Source organism: Coregonus lavaretus (genome assembly GCF_964263955.1).
Source record: "Coregonus lavaretus genome assembly, chromosome: 3".
Classification (NCBI taxonomy): Eukaryota; Metazoa; Chordata; class Actinopteri; order Salmoniformes; family Salmonidae; genus Coregonus; species Coregonus lavaretus.
In genome coordinates this window covers 71551908-71575072 of record NC_139990.1, presented here as the reverse complement: position 1 = coordinate 71575072, position 23165 = coordinate 71551908, and the positions used below count along the sequence as shown (strand labels likewise).

Sequence of the window (23165 nt, the reverse complement as noted above, 5' to 3'; positions counted from 1 at the left end):
TGTGGACAGGTGTCTTTTATACTGATAACAAGTTCAAACAGGTGCCATTAATACAGGTAACGAGTGGAGGACAGAGGAGCCTCTTAAAGAAGAAGTTACAGGTCTGTGAGAGCCAGAAATCTTGCTTGTTTGTAGGTGACAAACTACTTATTTTCCACCATAATTTGCAAATAAATTCATTAAAAATCCTACAATGTGATTTTCTGGATTTTTTTTCCTCATTTTGTCTGTCATAGTTGACGTGTACCTATGATGAAAATTACAAGCCTCTCATCTTTTTAAGTGGGAGAACTTGCACAATTGGTGGCTGACTAAATACTTTTTTCCCCCACTGTAAGTATTCAGACCCTTTACTCAGTACTTTGTTGAAGCACCTTTGGCAGCGATTACAGCCTTGAGTCTTCTTGGGTATGACGCTACAAGCTTGGCACACCTGTATTTGGAGAGTTTCTCCCATTCTTCTCTGCAGATCCTCTCAAGCTCTGTCAGGTTGGACAGGGAGCGTTGCTGCACAGCTATTTCCAGGTCTCTCCAGATGTGTTTGATCGGGTTCAAGTCCGGGCTTTGGCTGGGCCACTCAAGGACATTTAGAGACTTGTCCCGAAGCCACTCCTGTATTGTCTTGGCTGTGTGCTTAGGGTTGTTGTCCTGTTGGAAGGTGAACCTTTGCCCCAGTCTGAGGTCCTGAGCGCTCTGGAGCAGGTTTTCATCAAGGATCTCTCTGTACTTTGCTCTGTTAATCTTTCCCTCGATCCTGGCTAGTCTCCCAGTCCCTGCCACTGAAAAACATCCCCACAGCATGATGCTGCCACCACCATACTTCACCGTAGGGATGGTGCCAGGTTTCCTCCAGACATGACGCTTGGCATTCAGGCCAAAGAGTTCAATCTTGGTCTGAGAGTCTTTAGGTGCCTTTTGGCAAACTCCATGCAAGGTGTCATGTGCCTTTTACTGAGGAGTGGCTTCCGTCTGGTCACTCTACCAAGACTCCAGGAAGAGTCTTGGTGGTTCCAAACTTCTTCCATTTAAGAATGATGGAGGCCACTGTGTTCTTGGGGACCTTCAATGCTGCAGACATTTTTTGGTACCCTTCCCCAGATCTGTGCCTCGACACAATCCTGTCTCTGAGCTCTACGGACAATTCCTTCTACCTCATGGCTTGGTTTTTGCTCTGACATGCACTGTCAACTGTGGGACCTTATATAGACAGCTGTGTGCCTTTCTAAATCATGTCCAATCAATTGAATTTACCACAGGTGGACTCCAATCAAAGTTGTAGAAACATCCAAGGATGATCAATGGAAACAGGATGCACCTGAGCTTAATTTCGAGTCTCATAGCAATCTACACACTACCCCATAATGACAGTCAAAACAGGTTTTTAGAAATGTTAAAAAATTTAATAAAAATAAAACCGCCTCCACATATATGTAAATAAGGTATCGGTTTTATTTTTATTAAATGTAACATTTCTAAAAACCAGTTTTCACTTTGTCATTATGGGGTAGTGTGTAGATTGTTGAGGAATTTGTTTTATTTAATCCATTTTAAAATAAGTCTAACATAACAAAATGTGGAAAAAGTCAAGGGGTCTGAATACTTTCCTTAGGCACTATCAAACTGTTTCTGCATATTGGTTATTGATTGACACTTTAAAACGGTGTTTTGGCATTGTGCTATTTATCAATACGTCTTGTCAACAAGAAGCAGCGACAGCATAATTTTAAATGTCCGTTTTAGGAATATAAATTACATTTACATCATTAATTTCTAATGGTATTATACTTAGCTAATCAGGTAACTTTTGAAAGAGTCCAAAAACGTGCTGTGATTTATTTTGATGATAGACAAGAAATCACCAAAACGGGTTTTCCCGTTGCCTATTAGTAGTATCCATTGCAAGACTGTATTTTAGCAAGCCATCTAATGAGGCAGAACAATGTCAGCAGGTAGCTAGCTAACTTAGTTAGTTATAATCAGCTGACAGGCGTTAGGTACCTAGGCTAGCTAGCTTAGCCTGCTGTGTATCCTTGCAAACTCACACATGCTGTGGACTGTTAGCTACGACAATGGGATACAAAATAACAACATTAACAGATGAATCAATACAACGTTAGCTAGCTAACTTTGCTAAAATCTTAGAAATAAGAAAGCTAGGCAGAAATAATGTGCTAGCTAAGTGGCTATCTCGTGTTAGCAAGCTGAGCTAACTAGCTAACAAGTTAGCAGCTGGCTTGATGAGATGGACATACGCAACTACATTCGCCGAACGATGGCTAAAATGCCCTACGTCGAATTATACAAGGAATTAGCAACACACTTTCAGTCATACAGTACATTAAAACGTTTAATCGTCTGTGTTTACCTTCCCAGGTTACATCGTACATTTCTGATACCGACGCCATCTTCCTTGGCAGCACAGGTTCAACGTCATTGAACTGGGTGTGGCTTGTTTCTGCTTACTGAGCATTTGCTCTCTGAATAGTGTAACCACAAGTGACCAGTCAGTCTACAAGCTCGAGAATAGTCAAACATACACTGCTCAAAAAAATAAAGGGAACACTTAAACAACACAATGTAACTCCACGTCAATCACACTTCTGTGAAATCAAACTGTCCACTTAGGAAGCAACACTGATTGACAATACATTTCACATGCTGTTGTGCAAACGGAATAGACAACAGGTGGAAATTATAGGCAATTAGCAAGACACCCCCAATAAAGAAGTGGTTCTGCAGGTGGTGACCACAGACCACTTCTCAGTTCCTATGCTTCCTGGCTGATGTTTTGGTCACTTTTGAATGCTGGCGGTGCTTTCACTCTAGTGGTAGCATGAGACGGAGTCTACAACCCACACAAGTGGCTCAGGTAGTGCAGCTCATCCAGGATGGCACATCAATGCGAGCTGTGGCAAGAAGGTTTGCTGTGTCTGTCAGTGTAGTGTCCAGAACATGGAGGCGCTACCAGGAGACAGGCAAGTACATCAGGAGACGTGGAGGAGGCCGTAGGAGGGCAACAACCCAGCAGCAGGACCGCTACCGCCGCCTTTGTGCAAGGAGGAGCAGGAGGAGCACTGCCAGAGCCCTGCAAAATGACCTCCAGCAGGCCACAAATGTGCATGTGTCTGCTCAAACGGTCAGAAACAGACTCCATGAGGGTGGTATGAGGGCCCGACGTCCACAGGTGGGGGTTGTGCTTACAGCCCAACACCGTGCAGGACGTTTGGCATTTGCCAGAGAACACCAAGATTGGCAAATTCGCCACTGGCGCCCTGTGCTCTTCACAGATGAAAGCAGGTTCACACTGAGCACGTGACAGACGTGACAGAGGCTGGAGATGCCGTGGAGAACGTTCTGCTGCCTGCAACATCCTCCAGCATGACCGGTTTGGCGGTGGGTCAGTCATGGTGTGGGGTGGCATTTCTTTGGGGGGCTGCACAGCACTCCATGTGCTCGCCAGAGGTAGCCTGACTGCCATTAGGTACCGAGATGAGATCCTCAGACCCCTTGTGAGACCATATGCTGGTGCGGTTGGCCCTGGGTTCCTCCTAATGCGAGACAATGCTAGACCTCATGTGGCTGGAGTGTGTCAGCAGTTCCTGCAAGAGGAAGGCATTGATGCTATGGACCGCCCGTTCCCCAGACCTGAATCCAATTGAGCACATCTGGGACATCATGTCTCGCTCCAACCACCAACGCCACGTTGCACCACAGACTGTCCAGGAGTTGGCGGATGCTTTAGTCCAGGTCTGGGAGGAGATCTCTCAGGAGACCATCCGCCACCTCATCAGGAGCATGCCCAGGCGTTGTAGGGAGGTCATACAGGCACGTGGAGGCCACACACACTACTGAGCCTCATTTTGACTTGTTTTAAGGACATTACATCAACGTTGGATCAGCCTGTAGTGTGGTTTTCCACTTTAATTTTGAGGGTGACTCCAAATCCAGACCTCCATGGGTTGATACATTTGATTTCCATTGATAATTTTTGTGTGATTTTGTTGTCAGCACATTCAACTATGTAAAGAAAAAAGTATTTAATAAGATATTTTTGAGACATGTTCAATGTATTTTATTCATTTCTGCTACTTCCATTGTTTTTTTCTGCTATTAATATGAGTGTAATATGTATATGATATGATTGAGTGGTGGGCGTAAAAACTGTTCGTATTTATTAAAATTAGAAGATTCATGGAGGTCAAGTAATTTATGATTAAGGGGAAAGGTAAGACCGAGAAGCACAACATGTTACTTTATGCATGTCTTGCTCACATGCCATCTTCAAAAGGTAATGTGTGTAATTGAGCAGGCAAGGCTATCATGGATGTTCACTTTAAGGCAGCTGTTCAATCATTGGGGTAATTGAATCCTACAATCTGATGCATAGATTACATCAGGTCCCTGTCTATTTAGTTGAACAATTGACACTCAGAGCAGACCACAGTTTCTACACCTGCAAAATCTCACTTTAATCCCTGTGGAGAGGATCAAACAGACTGGTTAGCATAAGAGTCATGACAGCACTGGATGTAGGACTAGATGTAAACAAAAGCAATGCATGCACTTGCTCTGACCCTTTCCCCCATCATACCCAGGTATTAAATCTGACAGCGCTGATTAACACACTGCCTCCAGTTATTATTCATGTAACTGCGCCTAAAATTACCCTCTTTCAATCGACCTCAAAACAGGGTCCGAACCGTAACCCTAGCCCTCTCCAGAGGTTTAGGTCTCCGAGCTCTGCAATACTGCTCACGCTAAATTTATATTCATCTTACACCTAGCTTTCATGAGGACTGGTTAGATTTGTGGTTGTTACCAGGGAGGGCTGGAAAGGGGTCTGTGATGCTGTATAGTCTCGTGCTTAGTTTTGTAATTCATTTTCTTCTGAGGTAGGATAAGCAGGATGTCAGGAGTAGTACCACTGAAAGTGGGAATTGTGTGTTGAAAGCACATTTGAGATGCTGTGTTGTGTCTCACTTTTCCCTCTCAAGGGGCCTCTGACTGTCAATCCCATGTCTCTGACTTTGTAAGTTCCACGCCACACTCCATTACCACATTACGCACTTGTTGAGGTGGACTCAGCACAAACTCACTTACAGAAACATTTCAGAATCCTGATGTCATCCCCAGTACCGCTCACTGCACTGTAGATACTTTGTTACTGTTCTATTGTCTGAGGTCAACAGCACTATGTTTTGTTACAGGACACTGCCATTGTAAAAAGGCAGAGCATGGTCATTATTGGGCAAGTACAAGTGCACAAGAGGACTATAAAATCTCATCATCTCTGTCAGGGATACAAAAAATAACATTATGTGCGGTTGAACTTACGTTCAGCTCAAACGATCCGTGGACTTGTAATTTTCAAGTCTGCACATGGCAGTCAGTTGATATGTGGTCGGGTTTTTGCTGGAAACGAAAATACTGAGGCGACCACATTAAAACAAGCAAACACTGTCCTTCGGGGTAACGGGCTTTCCCTTCTCTGCCAGGGTACTGTTAAAGGCCAGGGCCCTGCTCTCTTCCCGAACCTGCACCAACGACCAGAAAAGACGTTGGGGCCTGACTCAGAGGTTGAGAGGCCATCTGTACTGTGCACAGGTTTAACAAGCTGTCTTTAATGTTGTCAGCATGAGATGCAGCTGTATCTGGAGGTAGTGAAAAAGAGAGAGGGTCACTCAGCTAGACGATGAGTAGAGATCAATAGCAACCGTCCTGAAAACCCAAATTGTGCTCGACTGCTGCTTACTTAGGTTTTCATGCTCCGAGAGCCCCACAAATGGCACGTGGGACAGGCAATTCACAGTGTACAAAACCTTAAGAACAACTTCCTAATATTGAGTTGCAACCCAAACCGGTGTGCCTGGCACCTACTACCATACCCCGTTCAAAGGCACTTAAATATTTTGTCTTGCCCATTCACCGTCTGAATGGCACACATACACAATCCATGTCTCAATTGTCTCAAGGCTTAAAAATCCTTCCTTAACCTGTCTCCTCGCATTAATGATTGAAGTGGATTTAACAAATGACATCAATAAGGGATCATAGCTTTCACCTAGATTCACCTGGTCAGTCTATGTCATGGAAAGAGAAGTTGTTCATAATGTTTTGTCCTCTGTATATATATATATATATATATTTCCTTTCAGTCTCCTTTCCTTGTCTTCAAAAAGACAAGCTTACAGTAGAAACACTGCACAGGCATTATATTTTGATTTCTGACAGAAGCAATCAGAGTTGGCAATCACTAAAATGAACAGTTATGGCCTGAAAATTGATGTGGAGTTTAGGTGCTCTGCGGTTTTGAAACAGTTCCTGTTAGTTTCCAGCCTTTTCTTTTTCACTGGTGTCATACGGTTGTGGAAAATGAAGACAGATGCAATTAGCAACAATGTTTGGGCTAAACCCTCTGGAGCCAGCTGTGCTGTGTTTGCTTTGAAAGCTGACTACGACCCCTGTCTGACCAAGTTGCTTTCAGCTCACCGCGAATCACTCTCTACAGATGACTTCAGCACACGTTGCCTCTGATGATCTTCTCTCCGTAGCACCCTTTGACCTCACCCTTAGCCTGCGTGAGAGGCCCAGAGCGGGAAAACTGTGGCCCATCACAATTTAGCTACCTCACTCTCTCACTCCCTCTCCCTAGGTTTCAATGCCAAGAACAATATTCAGCTCAATGTCAGCCCCGCACAAGTAATTAACGTTACTCACACAGTTAGAAGCTCAGGATGTATGGCTCCCCTGACACCTAGTGTAGTAGCGTGATTGCTCATAGTGGAGTAGTGTATTACCACATGCAGTACATTATGTGTTGCTGGATTGGATTTAATGTCCACCGTTCTTTCTCATTAAATTCATTTTAAACAAGTTTAACATCACCAAGCAAGAGAAGACTCTCAAAAGACTCATTCCCCATGTGTGTTCAGATGTGTTCACCCACAAGTAACCCACTGCAATTTAGGCAGGTATGAAATGTCCCATCATGATATGGGTTGAGGTACAAAATCAACTACATCCCTGACTAAGTATTAGGCTTGAAGCTGAATTCAGATTTCCTTGACTTTATCCTAGTAGTTGAGCACTCTAGCAGAGTTAACAATAGTATGAGAGAAATGTTTTATTATCTTTCAATGCCAACCTGTGGAGAAAAATCACACTTTGTTTGAAATAAAAAAAAGGTGGTTGAAATTATGCTGCAACATGGAACATTATTTATTCTATATCAATTACTGTAAACTTAACGAAAGGATACAGATTCAGTCTTTGAATTTTGACTTCTCACGCACACATGATACGCCATACAGTGACCAATCTGTCATCTACTGTAGATACCCTCTCATGTTTGGACGTTGATTTCCTCATAACTTTATACTGGCACTGATTAAGATTAGGGAAAAAAGTTTAATCTGAGTAAAGCCTAAATTTGAGTCTCCCTTAAGAGCTAGCCTCACAGATGGTGGCCCTTCTCAGTAACGGTATCCCGAGCAGTAGTGGTCTGACCTTTAACCCCAAGCTATTGTTACAGCTTGAAACATAGAACACTTCTACATCCTCCCGGGGGTCCGAGTTGAGGTTTACCATTTAGAGAAGTTATGGCCCTTGTTCACTCTCATAATTACTTTCCTCCAATTGTTTTGAGAGTGGTTTTCTTCAGAGCCTTCAACTAAGTTACATAAATATATGCAACTGCAATCATTCCAAAAATTCTGAATCCAGATGAAGAAGTATAAACAAATCCCATCCCTTCTTCGGCGGAAGCCATTGCTAAATAGCATGATCATGGAGTTATTGGATTTCACATTTATTTCCAGTAAGAATGTCCATGACCAGCCTCCCGAGTGTCACGGTGGTCTAAAGCACTGCATCTCAGTGCTAGAGGCGTCACTACAGACCCGGGTTCGATCCCGGTCGTTATCACAACCTGCCATGATCGGGAGTCCCATAGGGCGGTGCACAATTGGCCCAGCGTCGTCCGGGTTAGGGGAGGGTTTGGCCGGGGGGGCTTTACTTGGCTCATCGTGCTCTAGCGACTCCTTGTGGCGGGCCCGGGTCCTGCAGGCTGACCTCGGTCATCAGTTGAACAGTGTTTCCTCCTGAACAGTGTTTCCTCCAACACGTTGGTGTGGCTGGCGGGCGGTGTTAAGCAGCGCGGTTAGGCAGGTCATGTTTCAGAGGACGCATGACTCGACATTCGCCTCCCGAGCCCGTTGGAGAGTTGCAGCGATGAGACAAGATCGAAATTGGGGAGAAAAAGGGGGTAAAATACAAAATAATGTATTGTCCATGACCACATATTTTGAGATAACACTGTATTCCCTGTAATGTCATGTTTTCAGAGAAAATTGCAGAGGGGAAATCAAGCTATGCATATCATGAGGAGTGAGCATGTAGGGTTGGGGCCAAGGGGGGTCAAATATTCTCTCTCTGTTTGCTTAACTCTTTTTTTTTAGTGGATAATATTACTGAAGTGTACTAACTACAGGATTACAGCATCACATGAACACACATATACACTTCTCCTCTATGTTTCCTAAGACATAATATGACACGTGGCCATGTGAGGATTCTCCGGGGTTAGAAGGACTCTTGGTGTAAAATGTTGACATGTGCTGTGCAGATGTTCTGCCATGCTTGATGCAACTGGGTGCCTTGCCTGTGAGTTTGTATTGTTTTCTGGCCCCCTGGCTCGGTTGATAACCCCGATCCCACTGCCATCGAATCGGACACTGCTGATGTCAGCATTGGGCTCTGGATCAGGAGTGTGGGCTGCTGATTTATAACCTGAGGTGATGCATATCTAAAAGAATAATTGAAATTCATATGAGATACTGGCATTCAGATTGAGAGGAGATGCTAGGCTTTGCAACATCCAGCACAGAGGCATTTGTCTTCAGATCGTTTTGATGTATTTTTTGACAGATATTAGAGAGAACAGAGGCTGGTGGTGGGTGTCTTTGGCAGTGTCTGTCTTCATCCCTCTCTTGGAATCGTTGACGGAGGAGGCTTTCAGAGAACTAGAGAGCTGAGGTTTTTCATGGAATCCCTGGTTTATCACTATTGGCCCTTTAAGTTGATCCAGTTAGGAAAAGCTGAAAAGTATTTATCCTCTGAAAGACACACACATCAAGAGATGGATCCTTTTTCTGCATGCTGAAATATGTTTATGTTTCTGACAGCATCCTTTTATTGGACTGGGATATACTGACAGATGGATCATGTGTGGCCACAAACCCACACAGTCTCCAAAGGCCTCCGCCTATAGCGTTCACAACATTTTAATTTTAATTCAAGGAAACAGAAATGAGCAAGTGGGTCTGTGTATTTACGCCAGTTATCGGTATAGTGTTTTACAAGGCTCCACTCTGGATCACTTTCTTCATTAGCATGACTGTGTGATGTTTCTGGGTCTTGCTGGGATCTCCTCATTAGTTGTGTGTTTTTGCCTTTCCAACATGGTTTGGTTGACCGAGAAGAACCTTGGCAGTGGTCGACTAGACTAAGGTACAGTCAGAAATATATCCCAGCCGCCATAGCTAATTTGGAGACCACCCTGCCTCCCCCACAGAGATTGAGTGTGATGCAGAACAATGGGGAGGGGGAGGTTCAACTTTGTGGTTAAACAATAACTCCCCACAGCTACAGACTGAACTGAGGCGCATGCAGTGGGGTCTTGCAATACACAGACAGAGAGTGTGGTGTCAGGCCCTCCAGCTGGAAAGGTCTGATTTGGGTTGACCCAAACCTCCTGGTGCGGTCTCCAGTCTGGCTCCAAGGTTCCAGTGTCTATTCTAGTCTGTCAAGAACTTGGACTAGGCCCTCCGGTTCTGGACGGTCCAGTCTGGAACCCATCTAATGAGAGAACAAAATAAAATCAGGGGTAAATTGTGTGTGCATGTTTATGTATGCTAACACCTCTCAGTGTCAAAAAGGGGCAGAGTGCGTAGGCGTGCATTCTGCATTCACAAGTACATTCTGAGGAGTAGTAAAAAAGTAGCAACATCCGGAACTACCAGGGCTACTATTGAAAACAGTTCTGCCTTCCGCAATCATGTTACCACCCATTTCCATACACAGTGAGTAAACACAACATTCAAGAAGATTCCAATATGATAGGCAAGACCACCTTAGTTTTGGGTAGTACAGCACTTTAAACCATTGTCGCAGCAATCCCGCCAGTGAGGGCATATATCTTTGGATGACAACTGTGCACACATGAGCATGGGCTGTGAGCTATGAGCTCACTCAGCGAATCAGTAAAGTACAGTAGCCCTATAAAAGAATAACATTCAAAATGGGGTCTGCCCTGAAGTCTATAGACCTCAGAGCGGTGTTCAGGTCCAAGAAAGGGTCAGGTTCAGTAACCTCAAATGACTAACGCGGGCAGGTCCCCTATTTGCTGTGTAAGTGTTTCCCTCCAGTTGGAACCTCGATGTGTTAATCACTTTAGCTCTCACAGTTTCCTAAAACTTCCACCAAGCCACAATTAGGTATGATTCACCGTAAAACACATAGGCCTAATTCTGCTTTTCAGAGTAGGGAAATAACCAGCTGAAAGGATCCAGCAAGGGAAGGTGATCACAGCTTTTAGTGTGACTCTGAAACCTGATAGATGTTTATTTGGGGTAAATTGTGTAGTTCGTGTGATGACTTTTATCAAATGAAATGTGCATAATTCAAATACAACACAGTAGCCCCTTAGAGTCCTACTAGGGGGAAATGTAAATAGCTCCTGAAATAAATAAAAATCCCATCAACCGAAAACGAATTCCATTTTAAGAGGAGAGAGTATTCCCATGCTTGGATTTTTCCAACATACTCCCCAGGGCACCTTCATTAAAAACACTGGCTGGATGAAATAAGAGAAACCAAAACAATTTGGCCTTTGAATCACTCTTTCAAACACAATATTCTTTGTCAATTATAATTTAGCTTGTGGTATTTAACCCATGGTTGAAAAATATTTATTGGCTGTTGTTTGCAAATGTTAGGTTTTGCCTTCTCCAGATTAGTTTGTACATTTCTGTACCATGGTGTGTTTTGTTGTTGGAATCTGATATCAAAGTTGGAAGAGAAGCACCAATCCTATCAGGATTTGTTGTCATAATATTTACACTTTCACTTGGCAAAAATATATCCCCATAGCTTATGATAAAAAAAAACTGAGGAAGACAAATCTCAACAGAAAAAAATATTAAAGACTAAACAGTGCACTTCTTCTGGATAAAACCAAACCACTTAGTAATAGCTGGTAATTTCTTAATAATAAACCATGAATAATCGTTTCACAGGCATTTTCATGGACGGACTCCCAAGTAGTAAAACTGCCAAATAAGTGAATATGCCAAATTTGTCAAAGCAGTAAGCAAAAGTAATTTGGCGCCATTTTCACAAAAGGAATGCTGTTCAGTCAGTGGTGATCCAAATGCTAACAAAGGGTAGGCTATATCATAAAACAAAAAAAGCAATTTTCAGAGTGAAGTCACTGCTAGGCCTACAAGTACAGTGGGGAGAACAAGTATTTTATACACTGCCGATTTTGCAGGTTTTTCTACTTACAAAGCATGTAGAGGTCTGTACTTTTTATCATAGGTACACTTCAACTGTGAGAGACGGAATCTAAAACAAAAATCCAGAAAATCACATTGTATGATTTTTAATTAATTAAATTTGCATTTTATTGCATGACATAAGTATTTGATACATCAGAAAAGCAGAACTTAATATTTGGTACAGAAACCTTTGTTTGCAATTACAGAGATCATACGTTTCCTGTAGGTCTTGACCAGGTATACACACACTGCAGCAGGGATTTTGGCCCACTCCTCCATACAGACCTTCTCCAGATCCTTCAGGTTTCGGGGCTGTCGCTGGGCAATACGGACTTTCAGCTCCCTCCAAAGATTTTCTATTGGGTTCAGGTCTGGAGACTGGCTAGGCCACTCCAGGACCTTTAGATGCTTCTTACGGAGCCACTCCTTAGTTGCCCTGGCTGTGTGTTTCAGGTCGTTGTCATGCTGGAAGACCCAGCCACGACCCATCTTCAATGCTCTTACTGAGGGAAGGAGGTTGTTGGCCAAGATCTCACGATACATGGCCCCATCCATCCTTCCCTCAATACGGTGCAGTCGTCCTGTCCCCTTTGCAGAAAAGCATCCCCAAAGAATGATGTTTCCACCTCCATGCTTCACAGTTGGGATGGTGTTCTTGGGGTTGTACTCATCCTTCTTCTTCCTCCAAACACGGCAAGTGGAGTTTAGACCAAAAAGCTATATTTTTGTCTCATCAGACCACATGACCTTCTCCCATTCCTCCTCTGGATCATCCAGATGGTAATTGGCTAACTTCAGACGGGTCTGGACATGCGCTGGCTTGAGCAGGGGGACCTTGCATGCACTGCAGGATTTTAATCCATGACGGCGTAGTGTGTTACTAATGGTTTTCTTTGAGACTGTGGTCCCAGCTCTCTTCAGGTCATTGACCAGGTCCTGCCGTGTAGTTCTGGGCTGATCCCTCACCTTCCTCATGATCATTGATGCCCCACGAGGTGAGATCTTGCATGGAGCCCCAGACCGAGGGTGATTGACCGTCATCTTGAACTTCTTCCATTTTCTAATAATTGGGCCAACAGTTGTTGCCTTCTCACCAAGCTGCTTGCCTATTGTCCTGTAGCCCATCCCAGCCTTGTGCAGGTCTACAATTTTATCCCTCATGTCCTTACACAGCTCTCTGGTCTTGGCCATTGTGGAGAGGTTGGAGTCTGTTTGATTGAGTGTGTGGACAGGTGCTTTTTATACAGGTAAGAAGTTCAAACAGGTGCAATTAATACAGGTAATGAGTGGAGAACAGGAGGGCTTCTTAAAGAAAAACTAACAGGTCTGTGAGAGCCGGAATTCTTACTGGTTGGTAGGTGATCAAATACTTATGTCATGCAATAAAATGCAAATGAATTACTTAAAAATCATACAATGTGATTTTCTGGATTTTTGTTTTAGATTCCGTCTCTCACAGTTGAAGTGTACCTATGATCAAAATTACAGACCTCTACATGCTTTGTAAGTAGGAAAACCTGCAAAATCGGCAGTGTATCAAATACTTGTTCTCCCCACTGTATGTGGGCCAAATGGAGGCATGTTTGTCTTTTTGAAAGATGGGTCTATTCTTTGGCAAATATTTTATCCACCTCAGAACTGGCTGGGTAAATATAGTTTACCATTGGCCAAAATATTGCTAAATGATCTGTGTGTCAGTTATTGATGATTGTGAGAGCTCAACATAAAATGTTGAAGGAAATTAAAGGTTTAAATCACTCTCTGAACAAAATAACAAACTAGCGAGCATCTAGAGATCAAAATATAGGGACATTTGTGAAATTAGTGCAACAACAATAAAATTAACAATAGAATTAAAAGATCTGAAAGATCCTTTACTCAAAAAACCTTACTCAAAACTCTTGGGCAGAGGACACAAAGGAGCAGTTCTGGTGTTTTTCTCCAACTTTTTTTGATTCTTCCTCGAGTTTTAAAGAGCACAGACTTTAAGCCAGGGCTGGCTGTGTCTGAAACACCCAGTAAAACAGCATCGGCCACGGTGAGTGGTGTCTGTTTATGACTCATTTCTACCTGCAGTCAGAGGGCAGAGAGAAAGAGAGCTTCACAGTAACAAGGGGCAATTGTTTGGGGCTATAGGACAGTGCCATGTGGTTGTCAAGCAAACACGGTAGTAGTGAAACCTATTAGAGATGGACCATTTAATATCTGATATTGGCTCTTCACTGCTGGGTATGGCCAACACATGGGCATCTTTATGAGGCATCTACTGAAGTGAGGAAAAAAGGGTTTGCTTTTGCTGGGTAGTCAAGACCCTAATAACTTTGTAGGCAGGCAAAATGTTGAATTAGCCTTATTATTATTTTAATAATTAAAGGGAATAATTAATCATGTCTATGTTTATTTAAATCTCTATTTTCCCATGTGCTTTATTTCATTGTGAAGAGTCACAGTCTTTGAGCTTGGTGAACTCTATTAGATACTTCTCTGTTGGAGAAATATTGATGGGTTCTGAGGAGGCCCAATGTTTTAAATTTCATCTAGTTCACTTGGCAAATAACTCCCTCTTCATAAATGAAATGTTTCATTGTATCAACACTACAGTGAAATTATGGGAGTCTTGAAAGGTTTACTACATAGTCATGCTTCCCTTTGAGTGGCCTATGCAGGAGAAAAGCTGAATATACATTTCCATTTGAGCGTGCACATAGTGCACTCCACATTATAAAATATCTTAAATGAGACAGCCCTGCGAGTCACAAGAGAAGGACTTGTACACTCACAACAAAAGTTAAACAATATTAACTAATTGGTTGCCAAAGGGATAACTTAATAATACTCTAATTGCAAAGTCTAATTAGAAGAAAATGCCTTTATGCACATGCCATTATCAGGAACAATTAAAAATAAATAAACTAAATTAGGACTGGAAAATTGTGAGACAGTGTTTGCACTTCCCATGAGGTACTTTATCAGTGTTGTACATTTGTTTTATTAGTTGAAGGCTACTCAATCCACTCATTTATAATAAAAAAAAATGTATGCACTAACTGTAAGTCGCTCTGGATAAGAGCGTCTGCTAAAATGACTAAAATGTAAAAATGTGTTTTATCTTGTCTACAAAAATGTCTGAGAAAAAATTACATCTTGAATATGAATCTTGAATGCTACAATGAATCTTGAATTCTACAATGTGCCTCCAATTCGCTTTGTTGGAACAGCCAGGTAAGATAATGTACAGTATAATTAGACATGGTCATTATCGTCGTTATCTTCATTAAAATAGTGAATAATCAGTAGTAGTTAATATTTGTTAATAATCAATATGGCCAATCCGTGCAGGTACTGATGCTGAAAGTGACGCTGATTGGTCATTTACGTAACACGTTCTCACTTCTACTTCCTCCTCTCTCGCGGTGAAAATGGCTGAGTACGACCTCACCACCAAAATTGCCCATTTTTTGGACCGACATCTCGTCTTTCCTTTGCTGGAATTCCTTTCTGTCAAAGAGGTAAATGCGTGTGATATGTTAAATTGTAAATACAATCTAGGTTTTCGGTAGAAGTGTGTAAATAACCCATATAAAAAATGTAAACGCCACGTGCGTGAGTCGATATAGCTAGCTTGCTAACTAGCATATGCGTCTTCTGTTAGCTAGGTGACTAGCTAGCTATATTGGTGATTTAGTAAACGCTATGTTGGTGTCAGTTTGATTTTATATTAACGTATTGCATAACGTTAACGGCAGCACGCTAAGTAAACTAGGTAACCTTAGCTAACTTTATTTTTAAACCTAGCCTAGGATGGTTAGTTAGCTAACTTCATTTTTAAACCTAGCCTAGGCTAGTTAGTTAGCTAACTAACCGGTAACTGTTACTGGCGGCTGCTGCTTCCCTAAATTAAACTAGTTAACGTTCTGGCTAGCCTAGTGAACAAACATTTGCTACATGTATTGAGCTTTTATTTTTCAACATTAATATCTGCAGATCTTGGTGACATGACTCCTAGATGCTAGCTAGATGTTCGTCTCGATAATGTATTTAACTAGTCTGTCCTTGTCAACTAGCAAACGCGTTAACTGTTATTGTTGTTAGTTAGCTAGCTAGTAGTTAGAAAGGTTGATAACTAGTTACCGATAAACACTAGATATGCATTAAAGTAACGTTACCACAAAGCAATAACAGAAATTCACGATGCCCAGAGCTTACCCATGACGTTGCACAACGATTGAAGTGAATAAAGGGCCATCCACACCAAGGACGATAACTATAAACCATCCACACCAGCGGATCATTGTGCAGGACACCTGCCAATCAATCAACGCATCCTACTGCAAGCTGTAGGCCTATTAATAAGGTGTTAACACGACCATTCAGTGCTTCAGGGTGTATTCAATGTCCATAGTGACAACTGCACATAATACTTCAATGTACATGTAATATAGAAATTTAAATGTAGTAATTCAAAAACAACATGCTGTTTAGCCTACGCAACTTTAAAATCATGACATTGCTTGCCTGTCTCTCGTGGTTTGCAAGTGATTTCCATTTTTCTAATGATTGTCAATTTGTTTGTATATTTTTCGCTGTGCTCATGTCTGACCTGTGTGACAGATCATTTGGCCTAGGACTATTTTACATTTAGCGGTTAGAAAGAGCAAGCCTCCTTCTCTCCAGGAAAATAATATTAGGCCTAGTATAAAAAATTCTAAACATAAATATCCTATAGCTTTTCCTGGGATTTCACGTGAAGAGGAATAACGGAGAGGCTCGCATAGCCTATTGCGCACAGAAACAGCTGGAAGAGAGGCTAGATATGTGTAGCCGAAGTAAGAAGCTAGATATTAGGCCGTTCATTAGCTAAATAAATAGTAGGGATATAAATATTTACCTGTCAAAGTGCAAGAAAAAAAAGTTTACAGATGGCAGTTCTGTGCATTCAACCAGGCTGCGCTCTGCAGTCCTGGAATCTCAAAGCTCCACTATTGATTAGGCCTACGTTTTTAGACAGTAAAATTATTCTACCTAGGCTACAACAACACAGTGGAATGTATTATTGTTATCAAGTGAATGCACAATTGTCTAGGGCTGTAAACTGCAGTGATGTAGGCTAATTTGAATAACCGCTCAAACATCCTGTTTTGAATGCTTCATGATGAAATAACTGCGTACAGCCTAGGCCTGATTATGCAACCATTTAGATCAGTTATTGGTTTATTCTCCACAGTTTAAAGGAATACTTATTTTGGCAATGAGGTCCTTTACCTACTTCCCCAGAGTCAGATGAACTCGTGGATACCATTTTTAGGTCTCTGTGTGCAGTTTGAAGGAAGTTTCTAGCGCAATTGCTAACTAGCGTTAGCGCAACGACTGGAAGTCTATGGGTATCTGCTAGCATGCTTCCTCATACTGGTCACAGACATAACAATGGTGTTCATCTGACCCTGGGGAAGTAGATAAAGGGCCTCATTGCCAAAATCCCAAAGTATCCTTTTAAGGTCCAGAAAGGTACATCAGCAAGCTACTCATATGGTGTATTTTGGTCACACCATCACTCACACTCTCTCTCTCCCCTTTCAAACTCCCCTATTCTACATTCAGTAAGCAAGAGCAAGCTGGAATCACTCCTAGATAGGCTAGTAGTAGTAAATAAAATGCTTGAATTAAGTATACTACAAGCTATTCTAGTCTAGCTTTTCCTGGGACTCCAAGAACATCTCTAGTCTAAGTTAGAAACGGATGCAACCCAGCACTCATTAGCTTTTACTATTATGAGTTTATTAGTCACATGCACAGGGTTGCACACGTACAGTGAGGGCAGAAAAGTATTTGATCCCCTGCTGATTTTGTACGTTTGCCCACTGACAAAGAAATGATCAGTCTATCATTTTAATGGTAGGTTTATTTGAACAGTGAGTCAGAATAACAACAACAAAATCCAGAAACGCATGTAAAAAATGTTATAAATTGATTTGCATTTTAATGAGGGAAATAAGTATTTGACCCCCTCTCAATCAGAAAGATTTCTGGCTCCCAGGTGTCTTTTTATACAGGTAACGAGCTGAGATTAGGAGCACACTCTTAAAGGGAGTGCTCCTAATCTCAGCTTGTTACCTGTATAAAAGACACCTGTCCACAGAAGCAATCAATCAGATTCCAAACTCTCCACCATGGCCAAGACCAAAGAGCTCTCCAAGGATGTCAGGGACAAGATTGTAGACCTACACAAGGCTGGAATGGGCTACCAGACCATCGCCAAGCAGCTTGGTGAGAAGGTGACAACAGTTGGTGTGATTATTCACAAATGGAAGAAACACAAAATAACTGTCAATCTCCCTCGGCCTGGGGCTCCATGCAAGATCTCACCTCGTGGAGTTGCAATGATCATGAGAATGGTGAGGAATCAGCCCAGAACTACACGGGAGGATCTTGTCAATGATCTCAAGGCAGCTGGGACCATAGTCACCAAGAAAACAATTGGTAAAACACTACGCCGTGAAGGACTGAAATCCTGCAATGCCCGCAAGGTCCCCCTGCTCAAGAAAGCACATATACATGCCCGTCTGAAGTTTTCCAATGAACATCTGAATGATTCAGAGGAGAACTGGGTGAAAGTGTTGTGGTCAGATGAGACCAAAATCGAGCTCTTTGGCATCAACTCAACTCGCAGCGTTTGGAGGAGGAGGAATGCTGCCTATGACCCCAAGAACACCATCCCCACCGTCAAACATGGAGGTGGAAACATTATGCTTTGGGGGTGTTTTTCTGCTAAGGGGACAGGACAACTTCACCGCATCAAAGGGACGATGGACGGGGCCATGTACCGTCAAATCTTGGGTGAGAACCTCCTTCCCTCAGCCAGGGCATTGGAAATGGGTCGTGGATGGGTATTCCAGCATGACAATGACCCAAAACACACGGCCAAGGCAACAAAGGAGTGGCTCAAGAAGAAGCACATTAAGGTCCTGGAGTGGCCTAGCCAGTCTCCAGACCTTAATCCCATAGAAAATCTGTGGAGGGAGCTGAAGGTTAGAGTTGCCAAACGTCAGCCTCGAAACCTTAATGACTTGGAGAAGATCAGCAAAGAGGAGTGGAACAAAATCCCTCCTGAGATGTGTGCAAACCTGGTGGCCAACTACAAGAAACGTCTGACCTCTGTGATTGCCAACAAGGGTTTTGCCACCAAGTACTAAGTAATGTTTTGCAGAGGGGTCAAATACTTATTTCCCTCATTAAAATGCAAATGAATTTATAAAATTTTTGACATGCGTTTTTCAGGATTTTTTTGTTATTCTGTCTCACTGTTCAAATAAACCCACCATTAAAATGATAGACTGATCATGTCTTTGTCAGTGGGCAAACGTACAAAATCAGCAGGGGATCAAATACTTTTTTCCCTCACTGTAATCGCAGGGTACAGTGAAATTATTATGTTCCAACAGTGCAGGTCACAAAACGGAAGTGAATGAGACTAATACGGTCCAGAAAGGCATATTAGCAGGACAGTCATGGTGTGTATTTTGTCAGGCTGTATCAGTGTTAACAGATGGGGTTACCATCGGCAAATCTGGCCTTCTGTTTGTTGTGGCTCATCATTTTTTTTAAGTCGTCCTATAATTAATCTGGCCACAAATATGCTCACACATGCTTAGTTATTCAGGAACGCTTACCGTGTGCTCTGCCTTATCTCCTCTCGGGGCAGCCTCGTGCAGCTAGAACCAAGAACGCTGCAATAGAACGCATTTTTGATTGGTTGTCATTGTTTTATCGTCTGAGGAACAGGGAAAAAGTCGCTCTGAAAGTGATCCCAAAAATAGCTCTCGTTATCGTTCTCCGCTGTTTTTGTAGTTATCGTTAGTTTGAACGCTCCTGTTCATTTGAATTATAACTTAAATTTTTTGATAATTATGGTCCTTGGTGTGGATGGCTCTTAATAAGTCATAATTTTTTAGTCAAAGTATGATGTATTTGGGCTTGAAGTGGGAAATCCGCAGTGAGGACTTAGGATGTTTTCCGTGTGTTTCCTCATGATATGATGTGCTAATATTTTTCAGTCCATGTTTCTTTCCATGGTATTGTTATATTAATCAGAAACACCTGCAAAGTTCTTAGTCGTCGCAACTGAGCAAACAGCTTTTTGTAGTAGCAAAAAGCAGAGCCATGTAGCAAATTAAAATAGGGGGTTCATACTTGTTTTAGCACTTCCACTTTTTTTTTACCAGATTTTACATAATTCATTGGATATTTTATCCACTTAAAACATTTTTTGCTAGTCTGTATTTAGAAAAAAGACACATTACCATTTTGTAAATGTGTGATATGATTGCATTTTACAACCCTGCTCCCCCCATCGCCTTAAGATGAATGATTTTGACCACTAAAGTATTGCTTCAATGCTTTAATTGGTGCAGCTAAACCACAAGTGTCTATCCTATAATGAACACGCACCCACAGTTGTCAGTTCTACTATTTGTTGATGTTTCTCCACTCTACGTGGAAATCACCACGGCGTTCTTTCCCACCTCCAATTCGTGAATATGTGCAAGTAGCTAGCATCATTCTTCGGAGGTGTAAACAAAACAAGCATTTCCGCTCTAGGGCAGGAGTTACGTAAAAATGAGTGTGGCATTGCCCTCTGGTGGGCGCCTTTAACAACCAGGCATCCATTACAGCTAAACACGTTTTCTTCTAACTTAGTTAGTCAGGTTAGTAGCTGAACTCCTTACATCTGTCATTGTCAGCTGTTCTCTTAAACTGTGTAGTCCAAGTTAAGGATTTGAGACTGTATATTCCACAATAACCCAATTTCCCACCTTTTAACCATTTCTACTTTTAGATCTACAATGAGAAGGAACTGCTTCATGGAAAATTGGATCTCCTTAGCGAGACCAACATGGTGGACTTCGCCATGGATGTTCACAAAAACCTTTTCCCTGAGAAAGAGATTCCCGCCAGTAAGTAGACTGCACACTGCGTAGTCTACCTCCTAAAATGTTGTTCAAGAAACCTGTACAGTGATATAGATAATGCATGGTTCTGTATTGTTTACACTTATTGATGAAACAATCACAAGATGGCGGCAGAACTGATTGCACACCATCCCCCTCACATTTGACAGTCATGACTAATACAATCCTCACTGTCCCAAAAACTAGTATAAACAGACAAATCTTTTCACATTAAATGTAGCATATAATCGTATTCTCCTGGGTATTGCCTTGGTCAAAGCCTCTGTTTTCTCTCTGTCCATGTGAAGCCCTGAGGGAGAAGAGGATCACTGTGGTGGCTCAGCTGAAGCAGCTGCAGGGTGAGACCGAGCCCATTGTGAAGATGTTTGAGGACCCAGAGACCACGAAGCAGATGCAGTCAACCAGGTGAGTTAGAACCTCCTGCCCACCATTTGACTGACGGATGTTTTAGGAGTTGTCATTTGCATTTATAGATGGTCCATCATTGGCTTTTTATGACATGAATACGGCCTATAGCAATTCTTGAGGTCCCATAGTAGTGGTCTTGCTGTCTGTGTAAGATTCTCTAACTTTGCAGGCTTAACGAATGAAGTTCAAGTGGCATTTAATTGAGATAATGTTAATCAAAACATTGCTATGCCTTGACAGTGACCATTTCAGTAGACTGATTAATTATTGTACAGTATCTTAACTCTAGAGCAATCCTTGTACATATTGCACATGTTTAAAAACCACAAAGGGACAAATGTGAATAAAACAAAATTTGATGTACATGTGCGTATCACATTTGTTATGAAATGGACTCTAATGTGGTATAAATGTGCCTGTGCCAATTCTATTAAAAGTTGCTTCAGGCAATGATGGCTGGTTGGAGCTTCAGGCTCCTCAGCCTATTTAGGTCAGGAGCCTACAATTGCATTTATCGAACCTACTGTCATGGAGAACTCATGAGGTTGTGGGTTCGATTCCCACGGGGGGGCCATTATGGAAGAAAAAAAAGTGTATGCACTCACTAACTGTAAGTCGCTCTGGATAAGAGCGTCTGCTAAATGACTAAAATGTAAATGTACATTTTGGATACAATTATTTCCCTAGAGTGGCTTTAGGGGGTTACATCTTGCAAACTCAAACGAGGAGACCGATACATGATGCTGCGGTCAATGTTAAGGACATTTAGTCTGCGCTGACTTTAACCAAGCTATTTTAATCACGGCAAACTCAAGTCCTCATTCTTTACTTGGCTTCTTGGCAGGAGTGAGTTCAGTTCATCAAAGGACACTTCATCCACCAGCCAATCTTGAATTCTTTGTTTAAAGGTTTTGGTTTGAGACATGTTTGTTTATCAAAGCAGGCATCTTATACTGACCATTACACCATTGTAATGGGAGTTTTGAAGCCTCGTGAATGTAACTTAAAACTTTTTGGAGTGTAGTCTGTTGTACTGCTATTTTCTATTCAGATTTACGTTCTGAGTAATCTCTCTTTGTAGGCAGAATCATGTTTCTCTCTCGTTATGCGGGGATTCGTTTTTGATACCATTTGGATTTGTAAAACAATACAAGACTTGTCCCGGGTCACCAAAAAACTGTCTTCACAAAACCAAAAGGGCAAGCCATGCCAATTTTTGCGTACCACGCAAATATCATTAAAGTTACTCTGGATGGGGTAGTGTGTTTTTGATATGATTTTGGATTTATATAGCGGATCATCCCTGACTGGAAATGGCAGAGGTTCAATATTTGAATCCCCTAGTCCTCTTGGGATAATACTGTGTGATGTAGAGAGAATGATTTGTGTTGGAGAGTGTCTTTTTGCCAACATGCCTCATAGGAGGCCTGCCCTCAACTTACTATCTCTAGGAAGCAAATCCAATATAGACTAGGCCTAGCCAATAAATCCTTCAAATGATCTGTCATTCACTTTCTGAATTATTATTCCCGTCATGTTTCTCGTCCATGTTGATAGGTTGAGGAAATTAAACAATTCTATGGATCTTGAGTTTGTCAACATCCATTGCTTCTTTTCTCTTTTTGGTGCAGAAGGTGGCGTAACAGCCCTAGTCTCCAAGACCTGCCCCAGGTTCTAACATCCACAACTGCCTTTCAAGCCACAGGGACAACAGCAAGATACCCCACATACCTTTTGAAAGGGTATTCAAGGCACAATGTAGACCTCTACATTTTGGTATGTGGGGTATCTTGCTGTTGTCCCTGTGGCTTGAAAGGCAGTTGTGGATGTTAGAACCTGGGGCAGGTCTTGGAGACTAGGGCTGTTACGGTGATCATATTACCGCCACACCGGCGGTCACAAGTCGTGAAGGCAGTCAAATTCTGTTTAGTCACGGTAATTAGGCTTCTCCAAGCTCTGTTGCATTTAAGTCATTTAGCGGACGCTCTTATCCAGAGCGACTTACAGTTAGTGAGTGCATACATTATTTTTTTATACTGGCCCCCCGTGCGAATCAAACCCACAACCCTGGCGTTGCAAACGCCATGCTCTACTGAGCTACATCCCTGCCGGCCAGTCCCTCCCCTACCCTGGACGATGCTGGGCCAATTGTGCGCCGCCCCATGGGTCTCCCGGTCGCGGCCGGCTACGACAGAGCCTGGATTCAAACCAGGATCTCTAGTGGCACAGCTAGCAC

General features: G+C 42.3%; 2 protein-coding genes across 2 annotated transcripts in view; one reads left to right on the top strand and one right to left on the bottom strand.

Annotated features, from left to right (window-relative positions):
• The window catches only part of LOC311122458 (ER membrane protein complex subunit 2), an 81017-nt gene extending 78591 nt beyond the window's left edge, over nucleotides 1-2426 (bottom strand). The window contains exon 1 of the mRNA XM_084158066.1: nucleotides 2366-2426. Within this exon, the coding sequence (XP_084014192.1) occupies nucleotides 2366-2405 (40 nt within the window). The 5' untranslated portion in view covers nucleotides 2406-2426. The remainder of the gene's footprint in view (nucleotides 1-2365) is intronic.
• Nucleotides 2427-14924: 12498 nt separating this feature from the next.
• Nucleotides 14925-23165, top strand: part of LOC311114026 (eukaryotic translation initiation factor 3 subunit E) — a 42673-nt gene continuing 34432 nt past the window's right edge. Inside the window, exons 1-3 of the mRNA XM_084157146.1 lie at nucleotides 14925-15064; nucleotides 20389-20506; nucleotides 20809-20926. Coding sequence (XP_084013272.1) covers nucleotides 14975-15064; nucleotides 20389-20506; nucleotides 20809-20926 — 326 coding nt within the window. The 5' untranslated portion in view covers nucleotides 14925-14974. The remainder of the gene's footprint in view (nucleotides 15065-20388; nucleotides 20507-20808; nucleotides 20927-23165) is intronic.